Source organism: Dermacentor albipictus, chromosome 5 (genome assembly GCF_038994185.2).
Source record: "Dermacentor albipictus isolate Rhodes 1998 colony chromosome 5, USDA_Dalb.pri_finalv2, whole genome shotgun sequence".
Lineage (NCBI taxonomy): Eukaryota > Metazoa > Arthropoda > Arachnida > Ixodida > Ixodidae > Dermacentor > Dermacentor albipictus.
The window spans coordinates 103738881-103753693 of record NC_091825.1 but is presented as its reverse complement, the minus strand read 5'-3'; the positions used below and the strand labels follow the sequence as shown (position 1 = coordinate 103753693).

The 14813-nt window shown below is 44.8% G+C and overlaps 1 protein-coding gene across 7 annotated transcripts in view; it reads left to right on the top strand.

Annotated features, from left to right (window-relative positions):
• Nucleotides 1-14813, top strand: part of LOC135905928 (MYND-type zinc finger-containing chromatin reader ZMYND8-like) — a 51773-nt gene that overhangs the window by 17761 nt on the left and 19199 nt on the right. For 6 of the 7 annotated variants that reach the window (XM_065437049.1, XM_065437047.1, XM_065437050.2 and 3 more), the window contains exons 12-14: nucleotides 2129-2574; nucleotides 5253-5498; nucleotides 10556-10910. In XM_065437049.1, the coding sequence (XP_065293121.1) occupies nucleotides 2129-2574; nucleotides 5253-5498; nucleotides 10556-10910 (1047 nt within the window). The remainder of the gene's footprint in view (nucleotides 1-2128; nucleotides 2575-5252; nucleotides 5499-10555; nucleotides 10911-14813) is intronic. The other variant, XM_065437054.2, reaches the window with a different exon arrangement.

The window sequence follows — 14813 nt, the reverse complement described above, 5'->3', positions numbered from 1 at the left end:
TAGGTTATATCTGAAATCGGATTTATTGGAGCTGCAATATGTTGTGAAATGGCAAAATGTAATGTTTGATTATGTCACACACCCCGTGAATGAGCTGCCAATACCGGGCCATATTCCAAAGCCGACTTAGCCTCCGAAAATAACTCCACGAAAGCACGGACAATTAATGAGAGGCCTTCTGGAATGCAAGCAAACGCCGGTTGTGGTCCAAAGACTGAGCCAGAGCCCAGAGTTGTCAGAACTTAACAAAATATATTCTTCAAATGCGGCGGTTACATACACATGTACACTTCGGCTAGGCGCATCGCAATGCAATTCTGATGGGTGTTCACAAAACTATAGAAAATAATAAGCGACAAGCACTAAGAGTTCAACACGGATAGTACAGAACGAATAGGAGTATCAAGTGTCCACTCATATTCACCTGTGCTAGTCTTGAGCCAGACGTCCTCGACGTAACTTGAGGCAAATCTCAAAGAAGGGACTCCTTCCGGAAATGCAGACACCCGAGGAACTTGTTGGCTAGCTTGTCGGGGACCCTCTTCTTCTGCAGGCGGTCATTCTGCGCTTTACATCTCTTCACTGGCGCAATCTGCTCCTCTTAATTCCAGCACAGCGCTTTTATCACCTTCGCCGCCATTTCTCAAACTTTCTAATGGCGTCGTGCTCCCATAGCATGAACAAAGCCTGAAAATCTTCTGGACATTTCTTGCATTTTCAGCCACAGCTACTGAAACGTCTTCGAGGAGGGTAGTGGGTAGTGACACAGTGAGCACGCTCGGGCTGTCACCTCCCTCCTCTTGCACTGTTCACTGTGTGTCGGGTGTTTCAGTGTGCACCTTTTCTCTCTCCTCTCTTCGCATATCTTATAGAAGCTTCAGTAGTTGTCTTTTTTTTTTTTTGCGATAAAGACTTGCCCTTAAGGCATAATTCTTGATGCGTATATGTGTATTATATGTTTGCTGTGAGGCCTGTGTTGTGTATGAATTGAAGCAGTGTTTTGTGGAACCTGTTATCATGTATCCAGCGATCATAGCTGGTTGTCACTGTAGCGGAGGCCGGCTTGCAGTAGGAGGCGCGAGCGTTCCGATTTTAAACCAGTACATGTCCATATTAGGTGGTATGCATCTGCTTCCATCACAGGAACGGAGCAGTATGGACATGTAGCACCCAGTGGTAAATGCGACCAGTTCCACCTTGAGATAACAGCCGGTGTAAGGGCCACCCCGGCCCGAAGCCTCCTAAGCACAACTTCCTCCGCCCGAGTAAGGTGAAGGGGGAGGGAGCAGACACACGGTGGGATAAGAGCGCGTGTGTCCTGCCAGAGAAAGTTTTTACGGGCTCGGAGCGAGTTAAGGGGTTGAGGTGGGAGGGGAATAGTTGTCGATCGCGTTGGTTACCTATGCGTCCTCTCCCTCAGTCGAAGTTGTTGCGGGGCTGATGTGCTCCTTTGCTGGCTGGAATGATACACGGTGCATGCTTTCATTATTCGCACTTTTGGGACAGATTACTGGAAGCTGAAGGCGATCGCAAAAACAACGGAAAAAATCAAGTTTAAAAATATGTTTTGGTGTGGGTGCAAAAGCACTAGCGATTCAGCGAGCACCGTACTGTCTACTATTTTCCAGGTGCTGGCTGCCAAGAAATGGCACTTTCCCCGCATAGTGGCTAGATTTTCCGGTCAGCTAAAAAAAAAAAATGGGTTTGAGCAATATTTCTGCTGTTGCAGCCAGTTTCCTGCCATGTCACTTCAGGCAAACCTAGATTTTTTTTTTTTTAACTTGTACAATTACTTGGTAGTTGCATTTCATTGTGGGCATTGCTGTCAGAAGAGTGTTGGTATAAACAATCATCATGTGTCTTGACAGTATAAGCACTAATAGGCAGAGTGTTGAGAAGTAAAGATCAAATATGTAAAAATGCAACAACAAAGATGAATAAAGAATGACTGTCAAGATTATGTTGACACAGTGCCTCCTATATTTTATGAAAAACCAGAAATACGCTGTTGCTTGATAATTTTAGCTACAGAAGGCCCAGGTGCTCGAGCATTTCACGAAATTGTGAATTGTATTGGTGTCGGAGAAGTGGATGCTGGCTCATTTTGAGGTACTTTCACATCTTTCAGCTCCATCACTGGATCCGCTCGAGAAGGACATGCAGAGCAACACAACCAGCTCCTTGAAAGACAAGTCCATGGCCGGTTCCACAAGGGACTCGCAGAGTGACACGCCAAACTCGTCAAAATACAAGTCTGTAACCAGTTCGGCGAGTTCAACTCCCACGAGAGCGGATCCAAAAAAAGAAACTGAGCTCATCACGCCACTGCCTTCTCCCAGAAAGGAGACATCTCTGGTGAAAGAAGAAAAGGGGGCACTAGTGCCGCTTCCTGATGGTGCACCGCAGGGGATCTTTGAGGTCAGTTCCGAACTGCCGGGAGAACTGCAGATGAAAGTCTCCAAGGAGGACATGGAAGACCTTCCAAAGATGATGAACCGCAAATTCGAAAGCCTGGTCAGTGCATTGAAGAAGATTGAACGCTCCATCAGCAGTGACAGGAGCAATTCTACTCCTGTGAGTGCTGTTCATCATTGTCCTCGTAGCAGGGTTCAGTAATAGGCCGGCAGGTTATGGAACCAGAGCTGTGTTCCCTCATACAGCAGACTAGCTAGGGTTTAAACTCAGATCAGTTAAAATTCGGGTAACTGGGACCCTCACCAGCTCTGGGCATTGCAAACAGTCGAGTGTGGTGGGTAGTAGATCATACGGTGACGATGGTGTCTGCGAAGTAGTCAAATAAAAGCACATGCACCATTGTTCTTGGAGCCACTCTCCCTACCAGCAGAGATGGCACTGTAGCTGTCATCTCCAAGCTACATATGCCAGCTGCCGTGGGCAAATAGCCTGCAGAAATGTGAACTCACAGATCCTCATGATATGCAAAGGGTGCAAGACCATCACAGGGAATACACCGTACAGCAAAAAAAAATGGGAAAGGGGCAAAAGGGGGTAGGTGAGTAAGGTCACGAAATACAGATGTCATGTAGACCCTGTGCTTCTACATGGAAGAAGGCAGAGAAGGAATGTCACGTGTAGACACTGGTTGAAAAAGTGGGAAAGAGCCTCTGCTGCAAGGAGGGTAGCTTGCCCCCTCACACCATTACCTCACATTTCATTTGCTTATATCTCTGCTATTACTAAACTCTGTTTAAGAATTGTTGTAGTTAGATGTTCGTTATGTGGCAGTGGCATAGCCAGGGGTTGGCACTCCGAGCATGTGTGCGCCCCTCTCCCCTTGATATTTAAGTTTGTGTGTGGCCTGCCCAGCCCCCTCCCTTGCTAATGGTGTTCCTGTTCAAGTGTGCACCCTCCGAAAAAAAATTCTGGCTCTGCCATTCCTACGTGGTGCTTTTAGAGCTCACATTGTTACAAGCAGAACTCCTCGTAGGGCTTGACCAAGGGCCCTTTCATTAATTCAAATAGACCTCGCAATAAACCTCTGAATTTTATTTGGTCCTCTGTGTTTTTAAAACATTTGAAGCAGTTTAATTCAGACAAGCCTTCCAGTCTACATTTGAAGCTTTCGTCTATACAGAGAAGGCCAACATGGCCAGAAATGCCTAATGAATGGACATGCTTAAACCAATGACAGTGAAAACATGCACACATTCAATATTGAGGCTGCTGTGTATGTCGAGAGAGGCTGCTATATGTCTGCATCAAGATTGTGGTTGCGCAGCTTTAGTGTTAATGCAAGTGCATTTTCATCTCTGCTCTGGAATATGGCCCTGAATATGGAATATGGAATATATCTCTTTTTTACATTGTTTTTTCTATATTTCCGTTCAGTATTTCTGTCCTGTACAATCATTCAGTATGACCTTCTTGTACTAAATAGATTCTTACAAGATTCTGCCTTGGTAGTTACATTGACAGAGGTGCAGGGAGGCATTAAGATTTCTGAACTTCTTAATTTTTGTGTTTAAAGAAAAAAAAATCGTTTCAAATTTAGCACCTTTGTCTGTTCCATTTAATGATGTCGGCTATTACTGAATATAGTTTTCCTTGAAAGCAAGCAGGGCATGCATAGCTTTTTCAAAGTGTAATACAGTGCAGACGAGCAGCTGAAGACAAATTTTTACCTTCCTACGGGTATGCTTAGCAGAAGGCAGCATGATTTTAGAGTCTTAAAATGTCCCCGGCTTGCCTTCAAGCACCGTGATAGTTCCTATCAGGTAAGGAAACATGACTTTGTGCAGCAAAATCTTTTTTGGATGTAGTAATCTGCCTAAGCTGCCGTACAGCTTGAACTGTATCCTTCCACAATGCTCTTGTGTTGCTCCATTACGTTGGTGCGAAGCCACAGTAACATTTTTTTTTTGTCAGTATTTCTGGATTTTTCCAATGCATACTTGAATGGGGTTTGGTTTGTTTGCACTGGTACCTGACCATCCCAAGCAATGAGTCATATGCCTGAACATCACGTAAGCTCTCATCTTTCTCTTTTTGGAGAAAGCACTGTGCTTTTATTCAAAATTGTGCCTTAAGAGTAAGAAATTATATTGTCTTCTTTTTTTTAAAGTTTTTCGCTTAAATCTCGTCTTCCTCCATTTCTTTTTTACGCTTTAACATGTGGAACCAAATAACTAGGCTCTGTGGCAAAGCCAACTTCTTAGTATAGCTGGAGGCACAGGTTTGATTTTAATGAGCACACCACTCAGTAAAACAAAAGAAAATCAGTGCACTGGTGAGCCCACCACTATAAAACAGAAGGAAATAAGGGCACAGCAAATTCAACTACAGTAAGACAGCCTACTTGGGCACTTAGGATCATTTGCCTGAACCAATAGTACAGCAGCAGGCATCATACAGGGTCATATTGCACAAATGCAGCTTCCCTGGTGCCTGTGCATTATGCTTTATGTGCAGACACCATACTACTACTAGAACATTTAGAATAGCCCTTAGCACAATGGGCTATATTAAGATACCCTGCACTTATGCAGGTAGCACCGTGTGGATGCATGTCGTGGCGACGTATCACTCATCACACTATGTTGAAAGGTCACAGGTACAGCAGCATTATTAATAATTAGTTTGCATTATATAATCATAATATTTTTATCTTATATTCCTAGTCAAAAATATGCTCTGACATTACATTCATTTAAATATGGCAGTGACATTCCACATTCAAGGCTTTCTTGTTTTTATACGGAGCTTGAAGCTTTGGCTTCATTTGCTCTTTAAAGGATGCTGAAGATGAGAACAGCAGTGTCAACCGAACCGTGGCTTCGGCAGCCAGCAGCATCCCAAAGAGTGGTCAGAGCCCGTCGTCATGCGAGGTCTCAAGCACGACCGTGACGACCGACCAGGGTGAAGTGCCGTCCAGCCAGTTTGCCGCAAAAGAACCACCCTCTACCGAAGAGCAGCCTTTAGCTCCAGCTGATGATTTCCAAGAGAAGCTTAAAAAGACAATCCTCTCCTGCAAGGAGAAGGTGGGTGGCTTTCAAAGGACGTGCCCTGAGATGACTTTCATTGGAGCCATGCTTTTTTTGTTCTGAGAGCTTGCCCCTCGCTCTTGCCGTTGCAAGCATGTGCTGTTTGATTGTCGCATAACGCCGGTCACTGAGGTCCTACGAGAGTCCTTAGCATCCAGTGTGCATAAATTGTAGACTTTGTATGTTAAAGTTTTTTTTTTCCTACATAAAAAGCTAGGCTTCCTAAACCTTGAAGCTTACAGCTTACCAAAGCTGAAGAGCTGACAGCTTATCAAAGCATTCAGCTTAACAAAACTCCTCTGGAAGACAGGGCAGAGTACATTGTGTCACGAAATTTTTTAGGCTGTTTTAGCATTAAATCTGTCATTGCAGTCATCATCATCAGCAGCATAATTTATGTCTACTGCAGGTGAAGGCCTCTCTCAGTGATCTCCAGTTGCCTCTGTGTTGCTTCAGCTGACTTCACCCTATGCTTGCAGCTTGCGTAATTTCACCACGCAACGTAGTTACCTGCTGTCATTGACCGAGTTTCCCCATCTTGGTACCCATTCTGTAACTCTACAGACTAGCAGTTCCTTGCATGGCCTGCCCAAATCCATTTCTTCCTTGTGATCTCAACTAGAATATTTGCTACCCCCGTTTGCTTAACACCGCTCTCTTCCTGTCTCTAAATGTTATGTGCAAAATTTTTCATTCCATCATTCATTTCCCCGGCCCTTAGCTTCTTCTCAGGCTTCCTTGTTATCCTCCAATTTTCTGCCCCATAATGCAGTGGTTGCAATGACTGCAATGCGATGGCCGCAGTCATTGGAGTAGTGAACTTGAGCAGGTTTCGCTAAACAAAGTAGCCCATTCTAGTCTGGTGGTGTTCACTGAGGTACAGTCAACTGCGAACATGACAGACCACAGTGTCTGAGAAAAGTAAAAATATCTCTCCAGCCTCAGGACACAGCCAGCCTCTACTAGCGTATGCGAACATTGTGCTGTACGGTTTGCTGGTCATGGTTACAAGCTGCTCGAAAATTCAGTGTTTTCTCGCATCCCGGGATCCATACACTTTTGCGGTTCACAACACCTAGGGAAAAATTTTCCGCAAAGCACGAGCTGTGACAAAATTATATATGCTTGTAATTCTTTCCCCATATTTTGCTTCCCTTGGCTGCATACCTTGGAATATTAGAGGTATACGGTCGAAACCACTTATAATGATCCCAGATATAACAATCTGTCAGTTATAATGACCACATTTCAGTCCATTTACAATTTTCCGACCCTACCTATAGAAACTGCTTCCAGATATAACATTTTTGAAATTGCCATACTGTTACAACAAGCGCTTCGAACTCGGTCACGGTAAAAAGAGGGTGCACGTGAAGTACCAAAGCATGGAAGCGTGACGAAATTGAGTGCACGGCAGCACACGCCCTGTTCCAGTCCAGCCACGAAGATGATACAGCTTTCAAGACGAGCAAGTGACCACCTTGCACGCCGCGAAGACGGTCACTCGCTTTCAAGGCAGGCATGAAGCATAAACAGCATGATGTGGGGCATGCACTGGTGCATGTGCCAATGTGAAATCAGATGCCATGATGGTGACACTCTTGTTTTTTCTCAATTGTCCATGCGTCACCACATGCATTACTTCTGTTTCAACAATTTGGAACGATTATCTGTGTCCTACCATGGGATCAACGGCTGCTCGTTCTTGTTGTTATTTTTGATATTCACGTGACCCGAGTTAGCAAGAACTCTGCACCATGCACAGCGGCCACGCAATGCAGTAAAGGATTGGTGGTTACTACAGCGTTATGGGGACATCACGGTCTGGCTGTGCTTCCTTTACGTGTCGCCGATTGCTGGTAATGGTCCACCGTGGCATTCTATCTTTCGAACATCGCATATTGTTAATGCCAGAAGCGACATAGAAACGTCATCTTATGGCTCTTGTGTGGCTTATGCACGTTATAATGCTGAGACCACTATCTAAAGGACTTTCACAGGATGCCACAATAGTTTTCAAAATTTACGCTTCCAGCCAACTAGAACGCTTCTTTCTCCTCTGAAAGACACTGTCATTTCGTCCAGGTAGTAAAATATATGACAAGTTCCCGCATAAGAAATGGCGGCTGCACTTGCAGTTTTGAAATGGAAGGTGATCGGAACCATGCACCGTTTTGAAAGAGCTATACGACACTGCATTTCATTCTTTAGATGGGACATTCTTAACAGTAATTTGCAGCTAGCTGCAGGAGTGAACCAAGAACAAAAATAACAATGAAGTGGTTTTCTGACCAAAGCGCTGCCGAATTATAACTGCTCATGCCGCCTTCAGTGCAGTTAATTTTTTAGCGTATTTAGGGCGAGTCCATATATAATGAACTACTGATATAACAACCACTTTTCGCAGAACTATCGAGTTCATTATAAACAGGGTCTCCTGTGCTGACGAAGGCTAGGTACTCTAGCTTTGGTCATGTCATATGGCTAAGCAGAAGCATAGGTAGCTGGTGAGGCTAGCAAAGAGAATCCCAATATTTTGTCTCAAGCATGCGCAGCTCGGGGAACCCAGAGCAGAATGCTGGAGTGTGTTAAAAAAAAGAAAATGATGTTTGAGAAGGTAAGGTTGCCACTAGAGGGCTCTTCCTCTTGACTTTAAAAACTCATCTCGACCACCGTGGACACTGAAGGGGGTTCCAGGTGACGTGTTTGTATCGGCCATATCGTTACCCTCGTATTCAGAAGTGCGTCTTAACTTGAAGCCCATGCTTGACTTGATTTAAATGACGCCTGTTGTGAATGCGCCAAAGCCAACATGATGAGCGTCTTGGACACATTTACGCCAAGCACGCTTTACATCAAGTCAAGCATTGGCTTCAAATTAAGATGCATTTCTGAATACGGGGGTTAGTACTGCCTTTGAAGTGGCAGTCAAAGCTAGCTGGTCAGCTGTGATGCTACTGTCTAATCAATATTCAACATAGGCTTCGTGTGATCGAGTGCACCAACCCCATCGAAATGGTTTACGCGAGTGATCAACATCTTAGATTGGTGCGGAACTAGAGAAGGGGCACTGTGACATAGCACAAGGAACAGCTAAATGCCCTCTCAGTAGATTGATAGATGATGTGGATAAGGACGGCGAGGTCCTTGCTCACAAAGACGCTGAAAGTAGGAGGCGTCTAGGAAGGGGTAGGTTGCAGTCGCTGAAAGACCAGCCTGAGTTTTTTGGCGTACTCCTGCGCAGTGGGTTGTGCTGTAGTGCATCGAATGAAAAATTCACTTGACAACCTTAGAGTGGTGCCTTAAACCATCTCTGTCCATGCAGTTGAGGTATCTTTTAAAAGCAGAAGTGAAGCCAAGGACGACGAGGGGAAGCAGGAACTATCTTCATTAATAATGAGGTCAGCCTTGAGCTGATGATGCGATCGTTCCACAATACCACTGGCCGACAGATGATAGGCAGCTGTGTGGATGTGACACTCTATAAAGGTCCAAAAAGGGAGTGTCACATCGAGCCTTACTCGTAGACGCTCGCCATTGCCCCTTGCAGGAGCAGTGATCCCCATCACCCACGCTGGTACCACGGACTGATCTCAGCAGGTGAAACTGCAGACGAGCTTAGCCCTCTCGACCTCAGGCTGCACTGGCGCCCTCTCAGAAGCACAGATGAGATCAGTCCCGCAGTGACAGGTGCCGGGGCTGCCAGCAACTCCTTTCATGCACAGACCTACTCTCCTCCACTCCTTCTCCACTTTCCTCCTCACACTCTCTTTTTCATCTCTCATTGCGGTCCGCATTCACTTTCATTCATCTTTCGCTGTGCTCGTTCTCTTGATTACGAGGTACGACGCCGACGCTCAACGTAGGAACAGGCGCCTAAGAGCTGCAGTTTAATAATGACGTCAACACCAGCGTCAACCAAAAAATGACTGGCGAGCTTGTAAGTGATGCAATGTAGTAGGCTTATCAATGGATAGGAGGCCGCGGCTGGCCATCAGCAACCTTTTTCCAGGTTGCCCACACACTGTTATGCACCGGAGTTCTGATAGTACCAGCTGTACTCATCAGCATGCACTGTTGACCACGAAGGGGCTGCGACACTCGTGTTCAAGCATAGGTGGGATTTCACCAACACTGCAAGAACCACATTGGAGCAACCTGACAGCTGGTCAATCTTCACCTTCAGTAGTGACTGCTAGGCCTCAAGGCTTGACGACCTAGTTGAAGCTGCTGTCATAGCTATGTTAATCATTGATTGCAGAGTACAGCATAATGTACAATGCATTGTGGATCTTTGCCAGCTTCTCTGATGGTATATCATCCACTTTTACCAATGTTCTGCATTAACCACTGAGGAAACCTCTCGCAAGGAAGTAGGTTGTTTGTATCCTGTTGTTTGCAGTCACTGTCGGAGGACCTGATGTTGCATATAACGAAGGAGCTGTGATGGTTGCCACCATGTTCTTCCATGTTAAGCAGCAGTTGAAGCTGACTTTGCTCAAAAGGCATCTTACATGAAAGTGGCACTGCCTTGATGTAGGGATACGGTGTGATCGGGTGGGATGCCTCAATGCCACTGAACTCACTGGCCCCTTCAGAAGAAATGACCGAAAGTATGTGCAGGTAGTGATGCGTCACAGGTAGAAAGTGGTCTCAACTTGTTTAAAGCACATGGCAGGATTCCATTACCAGACCTGTGGTAGCTGTGCCTGGACCATAGAGATTTTCTACAGCACCACAGCTGTTTCGTTAATGCTATGGTCGGAGCACAGATGCCCGTGGCTACTCCGCACACAGTATCTGGTGCAACACATCTTACTTTTGTGTACTGAGCACAAAGGCTTTGGAATTTTTTCTTTAGCTGGCAGATCATCAAAGTTCTTGACATTTTAGTTGTTCCTTATATTGCTTCATATTGCTTCGTTTTCAGGTTATTTCATTTGAAACAAGTTTTAAAAAATGAGTGAAAAAAAAAGGTTATTTGCTTGCTGATTACCATCTTGCCAACTATCCATTAAGCATGGCATGCGTGTAATATGATCTGTGGATTTCAGGTAGGAGGCACTACCACCCTTCTAGAGGAGCCTGCTGATGAGGAAGAGGAGATGGATGAAGAGGAGGAGGAGGTAGATGACGAAGAAGATGAGGAGGAGGAAGGAGTAACGGAGGCAGCAACGGTGGAAGATGAGGCCGTGGATACCAGGCAACCCAAGGAGATTAGGGCTGGTGGCATTTCATCAAAACAACAGCAGCAGGCAGAGAAAGATGCGGCTTTGCCTGAAGACAAACATTCGCCACCAGAGCCACCAGAAGCCACCACTGCAGAGGAGGGAAAATCAGACGTGGAGGATCCAGAAAAACCTGCTCCATCTGCAGACACAGTGGAAGACGAAGAGCAGCTTGCCAAAGGTAGGGAGTGGCCTGCATTTCTCTTTTAAAGAGGCCTTTAACCACTTTTTGTCAAAGTCAAGAAATGTTATTGAGGTTAAATTAGACTATTTCAGAAATATTTTGCCACAAAAAGTACTTCAGTGCGTCCAGCAGAAGCAGAGTTATTGGCAATCAAAAATACTCATCCCGGTATTTCCGCTCCTTCTTCGATGCCTTGCAGTGCAAAGGTTATGGTAGAGTGGGGCGTGCCCACAATGCTTTGCCTGCTGAACTTCAACGTGGTGCGCAGTTAAAAATTGATTTTGGATGTTCATGTAGATGCCACTACTTCCAATTTTGGCGCCTGCAACATACCAAACACAGTTGTCCTGAGCAAGCCTCAGTGCACACAGCGAGTGGACACGTCGTGGCACCTCATGGCGGCAGCGGTATTTACGCTATGTAGCAGACCGCAACTGCAGTGCATATGCGCAGCGTTTTCTTTATGCACGACAGGGTTTGAGTGCTCCCTCACGCTCATATGCTCCAGTCTGGCCGTGCTACGTGGTGCGGACTGTCTTTATCCTACAGAAGCTTGACTGACAAGTAGTAGCCACATCCAACTTGCACATTTTGAAGTGCTGTCATTAGCTCAATACAGAGCGAAGTCTGCCAAGGCGTCTATCTAGGAGCGACCACAAGCGAGTATGTGCTGGCAAGCGTGCATGTGGTCTGACCTTAAGTTCACTCAAGGCTTTTTGAGTGTTCAAAAGTAGCTGAAATTAGCAAGACTCTATGGCTACAACACAGATAAATAGGGTGGCTTAAGTTTAATTCCTACACAGGCAGCCGCGGCTGCGTGTGAGCAGATAATGGTCAGCTTATTCAGGAAGTACGTAATTATTATTGAAATTCAAAAGCAGACTTTCACTTACTTCAGCCTGTTTATTAGACTGCGTTAATAAATATACACAATAACAGTGCAAAGAAGTGCACTGATCCAAACGCCCTTCTTGATTGATGTCAGCTATCGGCCAACAGCAGTTGCATATGTAGCCGCAATAGTAGCCACAGGGAGGATGCTATATTACAAAATAAAGGGTCTAAAAAAGAGTGAGAAGCAGGCGTCTGTTGAAAAGAGAGCATATGAAAAAAAGGTGACTTTACGCACCGTTTGCGAACTCCATGCAATACGCACAACTGCAAAATTTGGCTGAGATGTTCACAGCAGCGTATGCTATCCACGGATTGTATTTTTTCACCAAGCTTGAAGAGTGGTTCAGGATCCCTTTAACAGATGTCTCGAGTTTGTGCATGGTGCATATCGATGAGGAGATGCACAGGCGAGTGCAAAGCATAGAGAATTAAGTTTCTGATTTATAATTAGTACAGTATTTTTCGGGCTATAGTCTTCAGACTAATACACATGAAAATGTTTAGGCTTCGTATGGTGCAAACTATCTAAAGCAGGTATATGCAGGCTTATACATAATTTAATTTTTCAAGATTGTAGGAATACTTGAAAAGCAATGCAAGGCTTAACTGCTACTGTAACTTTTTACTTTGCTAAATTACACATTGAAATCAGCTAGTAAAGTCTAGACGTATGCAGTCCAATAAAGCACACAGGATCTTACTGCATGACAATTTTTTTGCTGATCTACTCTATTCTAATTGCAGGCAGTCTTAATAAAAGCTCATTTGCAGGTGTAATTTGTCACTTTGAGCTGTACAGCAGGTGTTGACTGTTGTCTGGAAAGTACTGCATCACATAATTGAAATAATAAGTGCGTTCGTACACCACAGAAAAAAAGTAAGTGAAATGGACAAGGGAAAAGTGCATGTCTCCTGTTTGGTTCTTTTATTCTCGTGTGTGTGCACTTACTGTGTTAAATATGCACCAACTAGACCCTCGGTAAGGTCTTTTAAATACAGTATACTATAATATTTACAAGTGTGGTTTCTGACAGTCTGTATTCAGTTGTTTGTGTAAGCAGGGTGTTTGGATTGGATTTTGTAGTACGGTATGTGTGGGGATGTGCGACTCTTACTCGCCCCCTGAGGTTGTTTTGCCCACATGACTCTCGTGTCTCCTGTAATGCGGCTTCTCCCCATAGATAAGCGTTGGTGGCGGTCAGTGTGATTGCAGCATATTACAAGAGATGGCACGAGTGTGGTACTGCTAACGCCACCTAACAGTACTTTGGTGCGACAGGGAGTAGGCTCTTCCTCTTTGGCTTGGGATCAGTGAGCTGCGTGGATGCTTAGCATGCACGCTCAGCCCACTGCTTCTCAGGAACCATGCTGAGAAAGGCTTAGGAGCGGGACACTGGAATGGATGAACACGATCGTTAGAATGCCACAGCATTCGATTGGTGTCCAGTATGGGAGCTAACACATTCGCTCGCTATCCGATTGCTGTGAGTCAGACTTCCTCAATTTGTCACGCACCAATTGGCGAAGTAATGGAGCTAGCAAGCATTAGGGTTTAAAAGGTGAAATAAATGCCCTTGTGATTGTTTGCACTACTGTGTTGTCATTCCTTTGTCCCAAGAGCACATGTGAGACACCGCACATGTAAGATTTTAACTTTACATGCCCTCTGGCATAGCTAAATGCGCTCTTCACTACCTCTGCCCCGTGTCAATGCATCTGGAATGACCTGGTGTCTCGGCTTATGCTTCTGCACACTGGCTTGGTGCTGGGCTTTCCATTGACCAGGATCACGAATTTTACGGGCATGTCACAAGGCTCTGCATGCATAGTAGGGGCAGCTTAATGGGCACACAGTATCAATCCATAAAAAGTGCACGGAGTGCTAAACTAAAAGGGAACACCAGATAAAGTGGGTAATTTTCCTTCTTCCTGGGCTGAAATAAATGAAAGTTCCATAAGCTGTATTCCTGTGCACAAGAAGTAATACATTAAACAGTGGTGAGTGAGGTTCTGTCTTGGGTGTTTGCAAGAATCGCTATCAGACAGATTAAGTGCTCCCTTTATTTTTGTGCAAGTAGTGCATGCAAGGCATGCAAGGTGTGCAGCTGTCGCTGTTTGAATCTATGAGCACTTGACAACTTTGTCTAGAAGCTGGGAAGTGCAGAAGATGCTGAATCAGCAACTTAAAGCCTATTTTCAATTTATTATTTGCAGATTCGCTTGTGTGGCACTGTACGTTGTTTTCAGATTGAACAGTGGGTGAGCAGTGGTCAGAGCACCACCTCCGGCCCCACAATCTTCCTCTGCCCCTGAATTCTTATCCCCCCCCCCCCTTTTTTTTTTTCATGCTGTCCACTACAGCAGGCAAAGTACAACACTTTTTTGGGGCTCTGGTTCATCTGATGAAATAACCCAATGTGCTGTAATCTGTTGTGAACGAACAGGGGTCGTACCGTGTGAGGATTCTTTCCCTCCTGTTCTGTAAACTTTTTATAATCCGTACTGCCGAGTGGTTGACTCTGGTCATAATGGAGGCATGGTGCCGTGCAAGCCAATGACAAAAGGCAAAATGAATGGAAAATGTACACAAAAAAAAAAAATTTACCAAATACAGTCTCTGGATTTCATTTCGAAGAGTGGGCAATACCATGCACATCATACCTTGGTTCTTAATTAGTTCTTATGCACTTCCCATGCACGTGTGTGCTTTGTCATTCATTCAAGGTTGCTGCTTTCCTTGTGATTTATGTTGTGCTTCTCTGATTTTCTATATTAATCTCATTCACATTACCAACAGTTATAAAGGCATGTTGTAGTCCCAATGTGGTACATTATTTCCATTTGTCTTTATATCCATGCTCATAACTCGTTCAAATAACCATGTATAACTGTGCTCGCGTTTTTGTAAAAATGACCTTGTAGAATTACGTCTTGAAAGGGAAGCTTCAGAAAACGTTTTATTTTGTGTGTTGACATTATTGAGTCATCACTGTGTCTGTTGAGATG